We start from the raw sequence: 16,105 nt of genomic DNA, 5'->3' as shown, positions 1-16,105 counted from the left end.
TCTTGCTAAATACAGAGAGATAATGATGATGATTTCTCTAAGACTTGAGGCCTGTTTCAAATTATGGACAAAAAAACCCATTTGAATTCATAAGAAGAAAAAGAGACAGAAAATATCATGCAGTTTTGCAAAGTTGTTTTGTTTTGGGTTTGCATATGTATATGTGAAAAAGATGGAACGTTTTTCCATAATGACTGCAGCAGCAGCACAAGCTTAAAAATGATTGAGAAATGTGTTGAGAGCAAAAACTAAGAAAAACCTGTTTGTGCAACACTGTGCCACCGTTGCTTCAAAATTACCTCCATTTTATTGCCAAAAAATGATTTAGGCAAACAAAAAAAAGTCCCTTTTGGCAAAAAATGACTATATATATATTATTAAGTAGCCTCATAATATCTAAATAAAAATCACATTCAGCTCTGGAACCTATTTGTCTCCACTACCAAAAGTCTATGTACACGCCCCATTTAAATAATTGTTGATGAAGCTGATAGGAGGACAACGGCACTCACAGTTCCTGTCGAAGGCGTCTGATTTTGGCCTTGGCATCGGCCAGCTCCACCGAGAGGTGCTGTCGACTCTCGGTCCTCCTCATGCTGGGAGAGTCACCAGGAGACTGGGTGGCGATGGGAGCCAGGGGACAGAGCTGCACACAGTCTCTCTCCTGGGTGAGCTCCACGATCGTCTGAATGCAGGAATGACGGAAAGAAAAAGTGGACAGGTGAAGCTGTGCTACACTCCAATTCAAGAAAGAAAGGAAACACAACAGACTTAAGGATGAGTTTTAATATTTGGAAAGTCACTGGCAGACGTAGTTAGAAAAGTTACACAGAGGCCCCACACCAAGCCTATTTTAATCTACTACCCTCAACAGGAAATGGGATTTTAATTGAAAGCAGCTGGACGATTCTATGATAATCTGGAGGCTATTAGAACCCCTCACATGCACACACACACAAAATCTGCTATCAGCAATAGGAATCTGAACCCCATGGCTTGGAAAGTCATTTAATGCTGCGAGTAGTCACATCACACACACCAAATGATAGTTAACAGTCTCAGCCCTTCCTTCCTGAGGCTGCTCTTTTGTGGCAACAACAAAAAAGGAAAAGTTTCCACATGACCGTGCTAGAAAAAGCTTCAGTCGCGTATCTTCTTGTAAAAACATGGAACAAGATAAATGGGCTTAATAAATCACACCATTACCTCCAGCTGTGTGTCCCTTTCATCCACCAGACGTTTGAGGTGGAAAGCCAGATTTCTCGACAGGCTGTCCAAATCCTCAAGGGGCATTTCTCCACTCTCCAACCACTGCAGGTCCACCACATTCTCCTGGTTATGGGTCACCTGAAACCAGGACAAACGTGATTAATCCGACTTTATTGTACTGACATGCAAGTAAGTAGTCACTATGCCACCCAAATATTACTACAGCTTGTTGTTGGTCAAAGAGAGAAAACACCTCTTGAATGTGAGATGCTATTGCGGCTTTGGTGTCAAAATCCAGAGTCTGGATACGTTCGATGTATTCTTCTTTCTTCTCACACTGTAAATAGAGAAGTAAAATGTCAGGAGTTTGTCCGATTTCCAGCAGAAAGAGCAGAAACGGGGTTTATATTAAGGCGTTTCATAAGTTGGAAAGTGGAGTGTTTGAAGAGAACAAAGTCACACCAAAATCTAAGGTAAAAAAAAAATTATAGTAATGATGTAAAACAAGTCACAAACAATGATAAGTTAGCTCTACAGGGTGAGGATCCAAAGTTCATTCAGGGACAATTTTAGCTGCAGCTGAAGTGTTGAAACATCAAGAACAACTAAAAAGCTGGTGAAAGGTCAACAGTCTGGTAAGAAATTCACCAACTCCACATGTCTGAGTTGGTTTGTAAATGACGAGGAAGTTAAATGAAAGGTTAGAAATATTGACAGCCTTCAAGCAGTCTAAGTGTGCTCTTACCTGAACAGCACATCCTAAAAGCAGCAGCAACATTTTCCTCATCTCCTCCAGGCCTTGTTCTGGAAAAAAAATAAATAAATATTGGGACAAAGGTAAAACAAATAATAATAATAATAATAATAATAAAAAAGGGTGAAATATTTCCACATATAAAACTACATGTAATAAATCAGAAATTTCCATTCAGATTAACAGATACAATGTTTTGTAAAAGTACTCCTCACCTCTGGTCACGTTAGAACCTCAAACTTCAATATATTTCTCTGTAATTTTATTTAGTTGACGAAACAAGAGTACTGTCGAATTTTGAAGTCCAAGAAAAAAGAAATATCCGCTTTTAGGAATAACCTGAAAAGTGTGGCATGCAGACCAGTGCAACCATTTACCTTCAGAAATCACCTACTAGTGACTACAATGCTTTTTTTCCAGTCAGGGCTCAATGAGCATCCTCAGGTGACTTATCCAATATGACCGCCACACATAATAGAATGCTGTGAAAGTTGCGATTATAAACTATTTATCAGCTATTCTTTTTGTAAAATATCTATCTGAATGCATCAAATGAAGTGAAATCCATCCCCAGCTTGCATTGCTAACATTTAGCAGCAAATACAAACTTATACATATTTCCTCTACATGGAAAGAAATACCAAATATACGCTGCAAAACCAAGTGTTTTCCCACAAGAAACCCCAACAATTTCTTAGTTCCAGTTACGGATCAATTTTAAGGCTTATTCTTCCTAAACAGATGCATGCTCACTCATGTGAAAAACATGCAACATACTTCAGTTAAAATCTAGATTTAGAAGATCCTAGTTGGACCTCTGCCTATAAAGACAGAATCAAGCTCCCCATCTTTCCCACATCGAATTCCAATTAGCTAAATTCCAGGCTTGTTACAATTTCCCCCTCTATAAATCCTGCCCTCCAGATACAGAGCCACAAGGTTTTCCACAGAGTAGCTGGCTGGCCGGATAAACTCCCAGCTCTCCTCCACATGTCGGGACATATTGTCAAAAACCGCTGTAACCTACAAACAGCTGTCTGCCTACTCAACAGGCCTGAGCTCATCTGGGGATTTGGAGCTGCACAACAGCAAAGCAGGTGGTGTGTGTGTGTGTGTACCAATTTAATGTACAGGATTTCTGCAAGTTTCTCCAACTGAAATGTAGCATTTTAAGATGTTTTAAGACCACTATGGATGGAATTTATAACCTATATCTCATATTCAACAAAAATCTATGAACTTCATCCAGCTAACTAGCAAGGAATTTGCTCTTAGTCATGATAGACAAAAAAAAAACTAGCTAGACAGCTAGCGAGCTAGCAAGAGTACTAGCAGCTAGCTACCAGCAGACTCAACCATAAAGTCACAGAATGTGATATAGATGTGAGTTTGACTCAAACTTTTGCCTGACAGAAAAATCCAGAGAAAAAAAGATACATAAAATCTACTAGATTAAATAACAAAATTTAAAACCTGTGATTAACATAATAAAGACTAACCTTTTAAAAAAAATTTTTTAAGACATTTAAGGTCTTAATTAATACATGGATTAAAAACTTTAAGGATGTGGACACCCTGGTATAGAATAATAGTTTGAGTCAATGCTTGTGTGCTCTGTTATGTTGCCCATTTCAGACACTTCCTGGTACACAAACTATCCATGATTGATTCCTGGCCAATCAATCAAGCTTGATTGGCTTATGGCTCCCCATAAGCCAATCAAGCTCGGCCTTACAGGGACTAAAGCTCAATGGGGCGGATCCTGCTTTTTTTAGAGCTATGAATGGTTGGAGTAATTGTTGGGGTATGCATGAAAGCAGTTAATAAAATAAATGGAAGTGAATACAATATCCTAATATGGGTAGGTAGAAACACAAACTTGTGTGCATGAGAGTGATTTAGTGGTATGCAATAAGTAATTAGCAATTTATGTGTCTGTAAAAACCACCACAAGCTTCCTCTGTTTGAATTGCTGTGCAGGGGCGTGCATGTGTGTGTGTTATGTGATAAGCCAAGTCATGATGTGACGAATGGAGCACTGAGTGCCAATGCTGTTCCGGCTCTAATGACAATAAATCCAGCTTAGTGACAGCAAGTTCTCTGTGCAGGGTGGCCTGCTTGCTTCTGGGTTTATTAGGCCACTCATCAGCACTGGGCCAGACAAAAATAAGAAAGAGGAATACAAGGTCTATATTGAATTTGTAGTTCTTAAAATTAAGATTACTAGCCACTGGGGAGAAAAGAAGGTAATCCAGGACAGTAGAATAATTTTGACGCTCTCAGCCGTTTCTTCATGATCTGTCCATCTAATTTACAGAATACACTAAACAATTACCTCTGAATCAATAATTCCACCCAAAGCAGTGGCCTTATTGACAACATAGCGGCATGCACTCAAGAGGGATAGCATAAAATTAAATTTTTACATAAAAAAGGTCAATATATATACCAATTACAAATACTACTGAAATAAAACAAAAATGATTCCAAGAAATCTGTCTCTGAATAAAACAGTCACAACATGAGGAAATGGTTGGTAATCCAATCTCACGGCATATAGTCCATCTGCCTTTCACTTCCACTGAAATAAAGAAGTGGGAATGTCTGTAAAAGAATAGCTTAATTCTGCCCATCAAGAAATGCATTGTTTGGCTTCTCTGTAATTCTGAGGAAAGCTTTCTAGCTTGGGTCAAACACAACAGCTTCATGATGGGAGAACCTGAGCTGAAAGGTTATTAATATTTGTACATTTTAAGGGTCAAATGAGGACACCAACATAATCTAGTTAGGACAGTGGATGTGGATATGACATAGTAAGTGAAGGCATGGAAATTTCTCACTCGAGCTTTATTTTTGCAGTCTTGGTCAAAACAACAAATTTATTTCTAATGTAGACTAAAATAATTAATGAAAAATTGACACGTAGACAAATGCTAACTTTACTGCAAGAAGCTTTGTGAACCTAGGGGAACAGTTATATCCTCAACATGAGTTGAAGTTTTTTAATTTAGTGCCTTGTGATTAAACGTTTTTGAGATTTTATGCTTTATGAACAACAACAAACTCTGAGATGAGAAATATTTTGCTGATTTTTTACAGATAAATTTCTTTTCTGCAGCAAGTTTAGGGACATTTTTATTTCACCTGCTCATGTTTTAATCAACGCATGCTAATGTAAACAAAATGCATTTCGTCTAGAGGAGCACAACTTTCTTCTAAACTGTCTTATAAGACAATAAATCTGACAGAAATCGGTTGACAATTATTGTCTGTTGTCGTTTACTGTAATAAAACTGAATCAAGAGACAAAAATTCACCAGACAACACAGCCGCTAGCCAGAGCACTTGATTCTTCAGAGTAATTTCTCATCTATGTCTCTTTTCACTTATCGTTTGTAAAAGGATGGAGCGTTTGTGCCTCCAGGCATGCTCCCAGCAACTTTATCTGCACAACATGGATATGAGGTGCATCAACCAGAGCTGACATTGGAAGAACAGGGTTGCTGCTTGACAACAGGAAACATGACAAGATACTGATCTGTTTGTTCACACTATTCTATGTGAGGCAGGTTTGTGTTAAAGTTTTGGCATATTCCAAACAAATACCAGAAAAGAAAAACTGAACTTGTGTTTAGTTGGATAGTAATAAAAAAAACAAACAGATTTGGTCATTTGATAATTAATTCAATCTATACATGGAGCGTTTTTTCCATCCGGTTAAAAATACAATTAAGAAGACCTGATTTTGCCATATTTATCTTTGTCCAAATTCTTCAAAGTTGTCTTCCTTTGACTTTTTTCTGATTAGATGCATTTGTTTTGTGCTGTAAAAAACATAGCTGAAGAAAGAACTTTAAGTAATGCTTATTTAAAAACAGCTAAATAATTGTTACCATGTGAAAAGTTGGCACTTTTCTATTTAGCCAAATCAAAGGAATCTGGGATTAGCTCAAAATCTGGAGTAGTTACGCAACTCAAACTTGAACTCAACAGATATTGATGACAAACACAAAGTGTATATCATCTATTAGTTGAAACTAGTTAGTTTCAAAATATTTTAAGTAAATGTGTAAAGCCAATTACACACCAGTACCTCATTTATGGCATGAAATATATTATGTCCCATATGAAATAGAATTTGGGCAGATTTGGGTCTAGAAGAGCAGCAACAAGTAAAACTTCCCAAACCTATAGAGCTTAAAAATCCTCTATTAGAAACCATAAAAACCTATTGTAGTCAGTGAAGGGATTTAGACCAGCAAATCTACTGGAGCTACTCAGGAGAGATAAGGAACCCCACTGGATAAATAATTTATAGGGTTTGAAAGGAGGAACAGGAGAGAGAAGCAGGCAAAAGGTGAGATAAAAGCAAACAGAGACAGGAGGAGGAAAAGCATCACAAGCTTAAAAAAAAGACAAAGATAAATAAAGTGAGAGACAGAGCAGCAGCAGGGAGGCAAGGCTGAAAATAGAAGAAATCTCCCTCTAGCAGCACAAGCTGAAGGCTTAAAGGAGGCGCCGTTGTCTCACTTCACACCTCATCTGGTCTGCATCCCTCTTCCGCTGCTGCTCATACATTCATTTCATCCATGTATTCTCTGCAGCACACATCCACCCACCCACCCGTCCTTCCTTCCCATAACATTGTTACACATGAGCTGTTCCTTCAGTGTCGCCACCTGGACTAAGTCTTCGTTTTCACCTCCTGTCCTTCCGCCCCGTTTTGATCCTCTTGGCAGGAAATCAGAGGTCAAAAGGACAGTGCCTAACCCTTCACTCTACAATGCCATTGTTAATCAGTTTGTGAGGATGTTGGAAGGAAGGATGAGAGGAAAAAAAAGTGTTTGTGGGCACGTGCAGTTTATTGCTACAGCACCGTTTCTTCAGCCATGACAGATAGTCATTGGGAAAATGCTGACCTCTTCACTAGTGATGACAATTATTTCCAGGCTAATATTCATTTCATCCCAGAGAAAGAGAAAAAAAACAGCGATGAATCTTAGTTTTGGATTATTTTAGGGTATATGTGCAATGGAAGATGAGATACAATGATCAAAGTCAATGGTTGCCATAGACAGCAATGCAAATGTCCTCAAATTCCATTTATTGGAGAGACTTGTCTTGTCTTTTCTGTGTTAGAGACATAGGAGAATGATTAAGACCTCAATATATTAAGTTATCACCTTAACAGTTTTCTTTCTTTTATCAAATGATTTCAGCAAACCTAGAATTATTGATTTCTAATGGGTTTTTTGAAAGAAAACAAGAGAAAGATGCCAGCTACAGACCACCCATATACAATAACAACAACCCTTTAAATGCTTATTAAAAGTATTCAAGATGTCAGGTTTTTTAAAAGAAAACATTTTAAAACAAATTTAAACAATTAAGTTTCATAATTTACAGTAAATGACAGTAATCTCACATGTACAGGTTCTGTACTCACACTGACTAAACAGTACTTGCAAGCAAAGGAGTGTGTGTGTCTCACCATGCGTGTTTATGCAAGGCAGCCGAGGCTAGCTCAGACTCAGAGCCTTGGGGGGTGGGAGGGTGTAATACAGTGCATTTCCACTGTTCACTGTGGTAAGGACACCCTTCCCCCAATCGGCAACCAAACGCACGCCTGCATGTGCTCACACACATTCAGCACTGTCCCCCAGCCCCCTCAAACAGGAGCATAATAAAAGCCACATGGCCAATGACTTTCAGCTGGCAGCCACCGAACCCTCGCTTCTCGTTCGGTCCTGGTCTGACCGATTATCTGACAAGATAAAGGTAAAGGAGAGGCAAGTCTTTAAGGAATCTAATACTTCCTGTCTGCCCCCGTCTACCGCACTAGAGGCTTCATGCAGAGCACTGGCCTGGCTTTCACTACTCAGTGGCTGTAGAGAAGCTTTAAAATATATCATCTTCTGAACTAATGTTTCTTTTTGAAAAAGTGTACAAATTAGAGAAGAGACAATTGGGACTCTCCCGAACAATACCAGTTTCTGAGGCTCTATAGTGGTTTGTTTATGGTGTGAACATGGTTCGACATCACAACTGGGTATACAATGTTAGCATGAGCCAAATGCCCTTCCGTCACTCAGAAATGTGGGATGCGGAGAGTAGATAACCTTCAGTATCTTGCCAAAAATAACCGGTAGGCTCACATGGATGAACAATGAGGTACGTTGCCTCATTGAATTTTAGACAAATGACATTTGTCAGTTCCTACTACTGACTCAACACTGAAGCAATAAAATTGTTCAAAAAGCAATTTTCCCTTTAAAAAGCAGGAAGAAGAGATAGAGTTTGATTAGTCATGTAATTTTCAAAATGTCTTAAAATCCATTTGATACACTGCCTGGACATTTATTTGAAATGGTATCCAGAAATGTAACAACTGTAAAAGAAGTCAAAAAAACATGACGCAGATGATTAGCGTGAGTGCATTACCTGCAGCTTCCATTGTTGAATTATTTACTTTTGTCGCTGGTGGGAGTGAGTGAAAATTGAGGAGGCGAATAAAGACTGTTGAAAACCCCAAAATACCAATGACTGTTGTGGTGAAAGTGTGACGAAGGAAGCCGAGGGAGGACAAGGGTTAAGAAGCCATTTTATTTGCTTAAAGAGGCATAGACATCTCTCATCAAAGTCTGAGTTGAGCATGGAACAACTCACTGTTTTGAAGGGCTGATGATGAACTGATGAACACAAAGTCAATGAACCGTTTTGTTGACGATTGTACTGGCTGACAAACACATTTTAATCACAGCGTTCTCCTTTTATCTAACAAACCTTTTAACACTCGGTTTATGATCAGTTTCAACAGCCATCTGCGTTTACTTTTGGTCTCCTCAAAGGTTTCATATTGAGATATCAGGTAGCAGACAGGCTGAGTAGGTCAAACTGCTTTAACATGTTTTCATGACACTGAGCACTTGATACTGCATCACTGCTGCCTAACGCCACTCAGACGGATCACATAGCGTGACTAAGTTAGAGGGTCAAAGGCGTACTACAAGCTGATTGGATGAATTTAGCATTTCAGGTCAAAGAGCTCCACAGATTTGGCTTGCTGTGGCACCCCTGCAGTAAGTACATAGTAACCAACAAAGGTAACCTGAAGCCAAGCAATTAAACTTCAGTTTAAAGAAAAATTTGCTCCCTCCCCCCTCCCCACACTTTCTTTTTAGTCCTATTATTTACCATATAAAGTCCTATTGTTACACTTCTGAATTGTCCGCTCATCAAGAAACATATGGAGACAGAGATAGTAGTAACTGTAAAATTAAATCCTCTGTCAAAGAAGAAAACATCAGAGTACCAGATTATTGAAAGCAAGTCTGTGGCTTTATTTTAAGGAATCGACAAAGTTTATGCAAAAGTGTCATGTCTTCACTTTGCACTGCTACTACACTCACTATCTGCACTGCTCAACCAGAGAACTGGCTTGGAGTACTCAAATAAAACCTGTATGGTTTTATTCAGACAGTTTACCTGTGAAATCCTGTCATTGTACTGTCAAAAACTTTACTCACCAGAGAGTGGGTTCCGGCCCAGAACCAGAACGTTTGGCAAAGGCATCATCACCAACTGCTGGAGACTCTCCTGTGGCAAAAAAAAGAGTTAAACTAAATTTAGATCAAGATTGTGAGACAAACATTATAAATTTAAAAGTTAAACTTTACAAAATTTTTTATAAAAATATATGTAATGCTGCTTTGTTTTTGTTTTTTTTAGACCTTTATTGATTTTGTTTATTATCTGCTGCTGCTAAAAGGTCATCCAAATGAAGACATAAACCAGATAAGTAAATTGTTACTTAGGAGGAGTTCTGAATGATCTAGGGAACATGGATTATGATTGTGATGCTCCTAACACAATCTGAAAATTTTGCACACCATCATCTATGTAGTGACAAAAAGTGTGTTTGTGAAAATTGGAAATGCGGCTGAAAAATATGCATTCCAAACGTTCCTCTAATATTCTGCTAGAAGGCTGATTGATAAGATGAGATTGTGAAACCTTTATTTACATGTCCATGTAAACTATATTTACATATAAATCAGCATTCTGCATTGCCAGAGGTCATACACACAGTTTTCTAACAAACTCAATATAAAAAGATTTTGAGGGTGGAGTGGTGGCGCAGGGGCAAAGCACAACCCACCTATTGAGGCCATAATCCTATTGGCAGTGGTCACAGGTTCGATTCCTGGCAACATTTGTCTTCCACCTCTCTCATTACCCTGTTTCCTGTCGAACTACTTTCAAATAAAGGCCAGGAGAGCCAACAAAACCGTTAAAAAAAATTATAAAAGCCACTAAACTAACTAAAAAACTAAAACAAGCGCTGTATTCAAACCTGCCTTCTTTAAAGTTAAAGTCAGTCAACTACCTTGAACATTTCATTGTTTACTATTTACCTACAAGCAAATGTGACATCAATTGAAATCACATCAGCAGCTTTTAATGTCGAGTATTTATCTCGGCATTTTACATCAACCAAATACTGTGATGATGAAAAGATGTAGCTGTGATTAAAACAATGATCCTGGCAATAATAACTCAAATTTGAAAGCTCTACTCTCAAACCACCATCAGGTGTGAAAACTCAGGCAGATTGACTCCACAAGCTTCTGACAGGATAACAAAACAGGCAGTCACAGTTTATGTCTCACAGAGAGACATTTGGTGTGTCTGACAGCCAACTGACCATGAAGTCATGACAGCAGCTGGACACACACACACACACACACACACACACACAAATCAACAAACAAAGATTTGAATCAAAAGTGAAAAAGTTTGAGGCAAAAGTCATTCATTCCTAACTGTGTAATATTGTACCCAACACCAAAATAAAAAAAACTATCTGTCATGAGAAGTAACACGCAATCTCCAAACAGCTGTCGTAACACACCTGCCCCCTTCTCTGGCAGTGTGTATTTGCAAAGTATGATATGAAGACAGCTGTGCTTTCAGTCACTGACCAAATACATAAGACTTCAGCTGGTCACAACATGCCACAGTAAATGTACATCTGTCACCAAGTCAGAAATCCTTTTTGAACACACCTGCTAGATAATCCTGAAACAAAGAGCAGACGCCTAGCATCTTAGCATACCGTGATTCAACACTTATCTTAAACCCTTTTCTTCCTCTTTATTTAAGACAGCCTACCAATTGACATGGTGCACACTTTGCAGAATCTACGCTTACAATTTTAATGCGTTAATATACAGTCAATAAGCCAAAACTATGAACCTTACTTTCCAATAGCAATTCAGTTCAGCTCAATTTGAAATAATTGATGCTTTTCTGCTAAGAATAACACCTATGGCACATTTTTATTTTAAATATTTGAGGTCATTTTGTAATATTCTATGTGGCACGGTCAAGACCACTCATACAGCCCATGCCAACATCCAATTCTACTGCTCTTATTTCGCTTCTTAATCAGCTGCACTTGTTTGAGTGATCTGCAGGCTGATTAGATTGGTGTGTTGAAAAAGAGCTCAGGTACTTTTACTTTCACCTTTAAATGTTTTCTAAATATGATTTCGCAAGCCTCAGTAGAGGTGGAACACTGATTTGATGTCTACTTAGTATCTGAAAAATATTCAGTGCCGACACCTCAAAGTTCTGCCATTAAAGATTTTCGCTTCACACCTAAAGTGTAAAATGTGCAAAGAATTATAATTCAGCCTTACGGAGAAGTTAATTTTAACACTACTGGGCCCTGACTTTTTAAGGATCTAGGAATGGATAGAAAACAATAAGATCAAGTGAAAGTCAACTCCTCTTTGGCATTACTTCTTAAAAATGATACAAACCAAACGGTCTGGACTTTAATGATGGTGATAATATGCTGTGAGGATTAGTCGCAATAAAAAAGCCAAAGCAGAGACGCCCAATATAGATCTTGGCTTATCTAGCAATAGCTTATATTTCATACATAAAACATGACAGAAATGGGAATAACAACAACACACTGAGCATGGTGTAGCAATATGTGGAATACTGTGAGGCAGGCATGTGAGGAAACACTAAGGCTTTTAAATAGAAAGCGTACTGCTCTACTGAGGCCGTCACTGCAGAGATGTCTTTGGCTCGGTCAATATTTCAGTCTCTCCAATGTTCTATCTAGTTAATCCTGTCAATGCCCCACTGGGGGGCGGGGGGTGTGGAACAGTCAGTGTTTTGTGTTGGAGAGAAGCATGTGAAAATGTAGATAAAGATGAAATATGGAAAAATTGTGAGGTACTAAACCCATCAGTGTCACTCCAGTACTGCAGGACCGCTGTTACCATCTCTTTCCACATCCATCCGTCCGTCGAACCCCATCCCCCCGTACCCTGACACAACGTTGCTGTATTATTGATTCCTGCATCATTCAAGGCTTTTCAACACTGGATCCTCTTCCATCCCACAGAGATGTTTGCACAGACTGATTAAATGTAGTCCTGGTTAAAGGGCTGATTCACAACTCCGTGTGTGCATGGGAACAAGCCAGCTTGGGGAAATTTATCGTCTCAAGAAATTCTGTTCGTCTACAGAAAGTGAGGAAAAATAGCTGTGGATGATACGAATCCAGCATCTTGATCAGTCCATCTCTGTAGGTATATTTTGTATAATAACGAAAACCTCGTTGATTATCCTCCATCCCATATTGATAAGGCATTTCTTTCCATCTACAACAAAAACAACGGAGGCAAACTACACCTGAATTATTAAGAGATTCTCATTTTGAAGTTCTCGTCATATTCACAAAGATTCAAACAGCATAAGGGCCATGCTGTGCTTAACGTTAAATTCAGTAGACATGGCAATGTGTATACAATTGTTATTTATTATTTTAAATGCAGATGGGTGGAAAGGTTACAAAGTGGTTGTGTTTCTATTGGCCCGGTTTGGCCTCCATAACAAACTCCACCACCTTTCCATCCCTCCACCCAGGCACAACTTCCACTAGCGGCAACGCTTTAACAGGGGACTAATTGTACAACTACTCCATGTGTGAGTGTGTGTGTGTGTGCGCCTCAACCCTGAAAGCTTGAATCACACCCATTCTGCAGACATTGAGAGTTACCATAGAAACGAGGAGATGGGTTTATTCTCCCCATGCTAGAGAGCCTCTTGCACATGATACAGTAAATGTACACACACAAACACACGCCCACACACCCCAGCAAGCTCTCATGACCACTGCAGACTGCAAAAAGACTGCAGCAGTTAGGAGATCAAAAAGGTTATTTCCCCACCAGCAAAGGGAAGAAACATCCTTCTGCTTTTTCTCGTGTAAACATGCATATTCAAACGCAGATAAGTCATCGAACACAAGATCTCACTGCATCCCCGTGAAGTGAATCAATGCAAAGAAAGCTTTTTCCCCAGATCAACAAGACTATAAAAAGGGTTTAGGAAGCAAGCCATTATCACTTCAGGCCTTTACAGGAAATCCAACTAGCGCTTCCAAGAAGAGGTGGGTAAGCTGGTAAAGCAATACGAACACACCAGCTGCTGAAAACCGACTAAATTAATTTAAGTAAATAATTGCACTACCCTTAACACCGTTTTACAGCATCAAGTGACAAAGACAAAAAAACTCAAATCAACAAATGTTCTACTTCAATGGCAAATTAAAATTTCTCATAAGATCATTCGATAAGATAAAGGTTTCTCACTTTCAAATTTAAAGCCAATTCATATTACCACAAAAAAGTAAAAAGAAGGGCAGCCTGGGAGAAACCAACAGGCAGATGGGCACCTGATCTTTTACACGAGAAGGTGGAGGAAGCTGGTCATTAATATCTAGTTTCTTTTGTATTTTTATGTTATCTATTAGCTAGAAAATGTGTTTTACAACACAGCCCTGAGGCACAATGAGTGGAGTGGTTATGGCAGGTGGGCTGGGGAAGCCTGACCTCTCCAAATTCAACCCATCACCCAAGAGCTCTGCTTCACACTGGCTGGAAAAGTTCACACAATCACCATCCATTTAAGTCAAGGCTGCTAGTATTCTCTAGGTAGATGTTTTATAATTTCCATGACACATTTTAATAAACCTATGAAGCCAACAATAAAAAAAAAAAATTATTTGCCTTTAATACTCAGTTTCAAGTCACATAGTTCTGCATTTGGCTAGCACCCTGATTGGCATGAACACAAACAGTGACTGTAACTTTAAACTATGCCAAACAGATGGTTACATTTCACACAGATGTTCTCAAATTGACAACCAAAGAGACAAAAAGAGATAATTGGTCAATTTTAACTATGTTCAAAAGAGCTGGCAGCTAATCTTTAGTCTTGCTTTGTTGCCCACGCTACAGCATGATTTCATTTCTGTATGTTTTAGTTACACACTCACTCCAGAGAAGGCAGTGGTAGTCAGACGTAAGCAGTCGACTGAATGCAAACATTCATTTGGCTGAGTATAAATCATCAATGAAATCAACATAAAGAGATTTAGTTTATATTCCAGGCATTCATTATTTGTTCAGCAAAACAAGAACCCAGCTTGACGTTTCCCCTTATTACTTTGAAATGGTTCCATTTTAGTATATGGGAACCAGCGCCACATCATTACTGCCACTAATTCCGCTTCAAAGCAAACACAAGGTAACTGCATGCAGACATATTCAGTTCCAAGTGAAGGCTGGGATTACGTGACGATATACGTGGGCCGTTATTTGTGCCAAAGTTAAACTAAACATGCAGTCGGACAAATATTCCGTTATTCTACAGACGATCCCAGGAATCACTGAATGTACTTCTCTTAACCATCTCTTTTAAAAAACACCTGATTTAGAAATGCATGTTATTAGGAATGTCAATCAGGATTCATTTCGTATGGGAAGTTGAATTTAATAAAGGATTCAGAAATACCTTGATCAGGATCTCGATTCAATCAATGAAGTGTTCTGATAAGAAATAAAACATAAAAGACAAGGTAGTCCGAAGAACTTCCTCCTTAGCTAAGTCAAGCTTGTGGATAATTTAGAAGTTCTGCCAAGTCCCATCTACTGCTAAAGTAACAGAAATTAGAGGAGACCACTTGTCATCCACTTCTCACTAAATCAGACTGAAAAATCATTCAATATCAAAAAATATTCAGCTCAAGTCATATCAAATACATTTTCCAAGAATGTATGCTGCTTCTCATCATATAAACCAAGCTGTAGAGATTAAGCTCATGCAGACTTACTAATTGTTTTAATATTAAGTAAATATGTAAATGGTCACTTCAGCAGGTCTGACTACTGAAATGCATTGCTACACTATAAGCCTTAAAAGTTGATTAAATGAATGTGCTTTTATATCCAATTGTGATCTTTGCTGCTTTGCTGAAATTCAGGACCAAAGCAAATAGATATACAAATAAACTTTCAGGATAGATTCATATAGCTACTGTATAGCTACAGTATATAGTATATAAAAAACCCTAGCCAGTCAGCTGACAACAAAAAAAAACTCAGACTAGCATGTGACTTTGCATGACGACATGCAGTTAGCCTGCAGCTGTCAGCTTGTGCCCTAATAAACTGGTTTGTTTAACCACCGATGCTGGAAAGAGCAGCAAAACATGGAATCAAAAGAGGAACTGACAGGCTTTAGCAGCACATGCGGCGCACTGTGGCATGTGAAATACGGCAATAAAATGCATTTTTAATAAAAAGTTAGACTAGCGTAATGTTAGCAATTTAATAGAGGTCTATAAGCATTTGAAACACTGAAACTGAAGTTTAACCAAAGTTTATCAGCTATGTTGCAATCTCGCCAACATAGTAAACCAGTACGAAACATCAAGCAGTTTTCATAAGCCACCATGCGATATTCAGACTGATCCTTGCAGAGATTCAGGGCCAGACGTAGTTTGCATGAATAGGGTTCTCTGTTACCCTTTTAATAGTTGAAACACAGCTCACAGCAGTTTTGCCACACGTCAAACTGAAGAGATGGGGAAGAGGACAGACATGCTTTTGGTTCAAACATAACATCTACAGCTTTAAAGATGGGACCACAGACAAATGTTACCGTCTAAGAGATAAATGTATGCAAGTTTTAACATTTCACAGATCACAAACTGTACAGCTATACACAGTACAAAAAGTTAAGGTGACATGCATCAGTCTGAATAGATAATTTTGA

The 16,105-nt window shown here is 38.6% G+C and overlaps 1 protein-coding gene across 9 annotated transcripts in view; it reads right to left on the bottom strand.

Annotated features, from left to right (window-relative positions):
• Positions 1–16,105, bottom strand: part of ccdc88a (coiled-coil domain containing 88A) — a 62,753-nt gene that overhangs the window by 29,488 nt on the left and 17,160 nt on the right. For all 9 annotated transcript variants that reach the window (XR_002752057.1, XM_023327175.1, XM_023327169.1 and 6 more), the window contains exons 4-8: positions 9,490–9,559; positions 1,955–2,013; positions 1,463–1,546; positions 1,207–1,347; positions 513–685 (exon numbers count right to left, since the gene is read on the bottom strand). Coding sequence is in view for 8 of the 9 variants with exons in the window: in XM_023327175.1 (XP_023182943.1) it covers positions 513–685; positions 1,207–1,347; positions 1,463–1,546; positions 1,955–2,013; positions 9,490–9,559 (527 nt within the window). In the remaining variant the exon portion in view is untranslated. The remainder of the gene's footprint in view (positions 1–512; positions 686–1,206; positions 1,348–1,462; positions 1,547–1,954; positions 2,014–9,489; positions 9,560–16,105) is intronic.

This window comes from Xiphophorus maculatus, chromosome 22, assembly GCF_002775205.1.
Source record: "Xiphophorus maculatus strain JP 163 A chromosome 22, X_maculatus-5.0-male, whole genome shotgun sequence".
Classification (NCBI taxonomy): Eukaryota; Metazoa; Chordata; class Actinopteri; order Cyprinodontiformes; family Poeciliidae; genus Xiphophorus; species Xiphophorus maculatus.
This window is presented reverse-complemented; position numbering and strand designations above follow the sequence as displayed.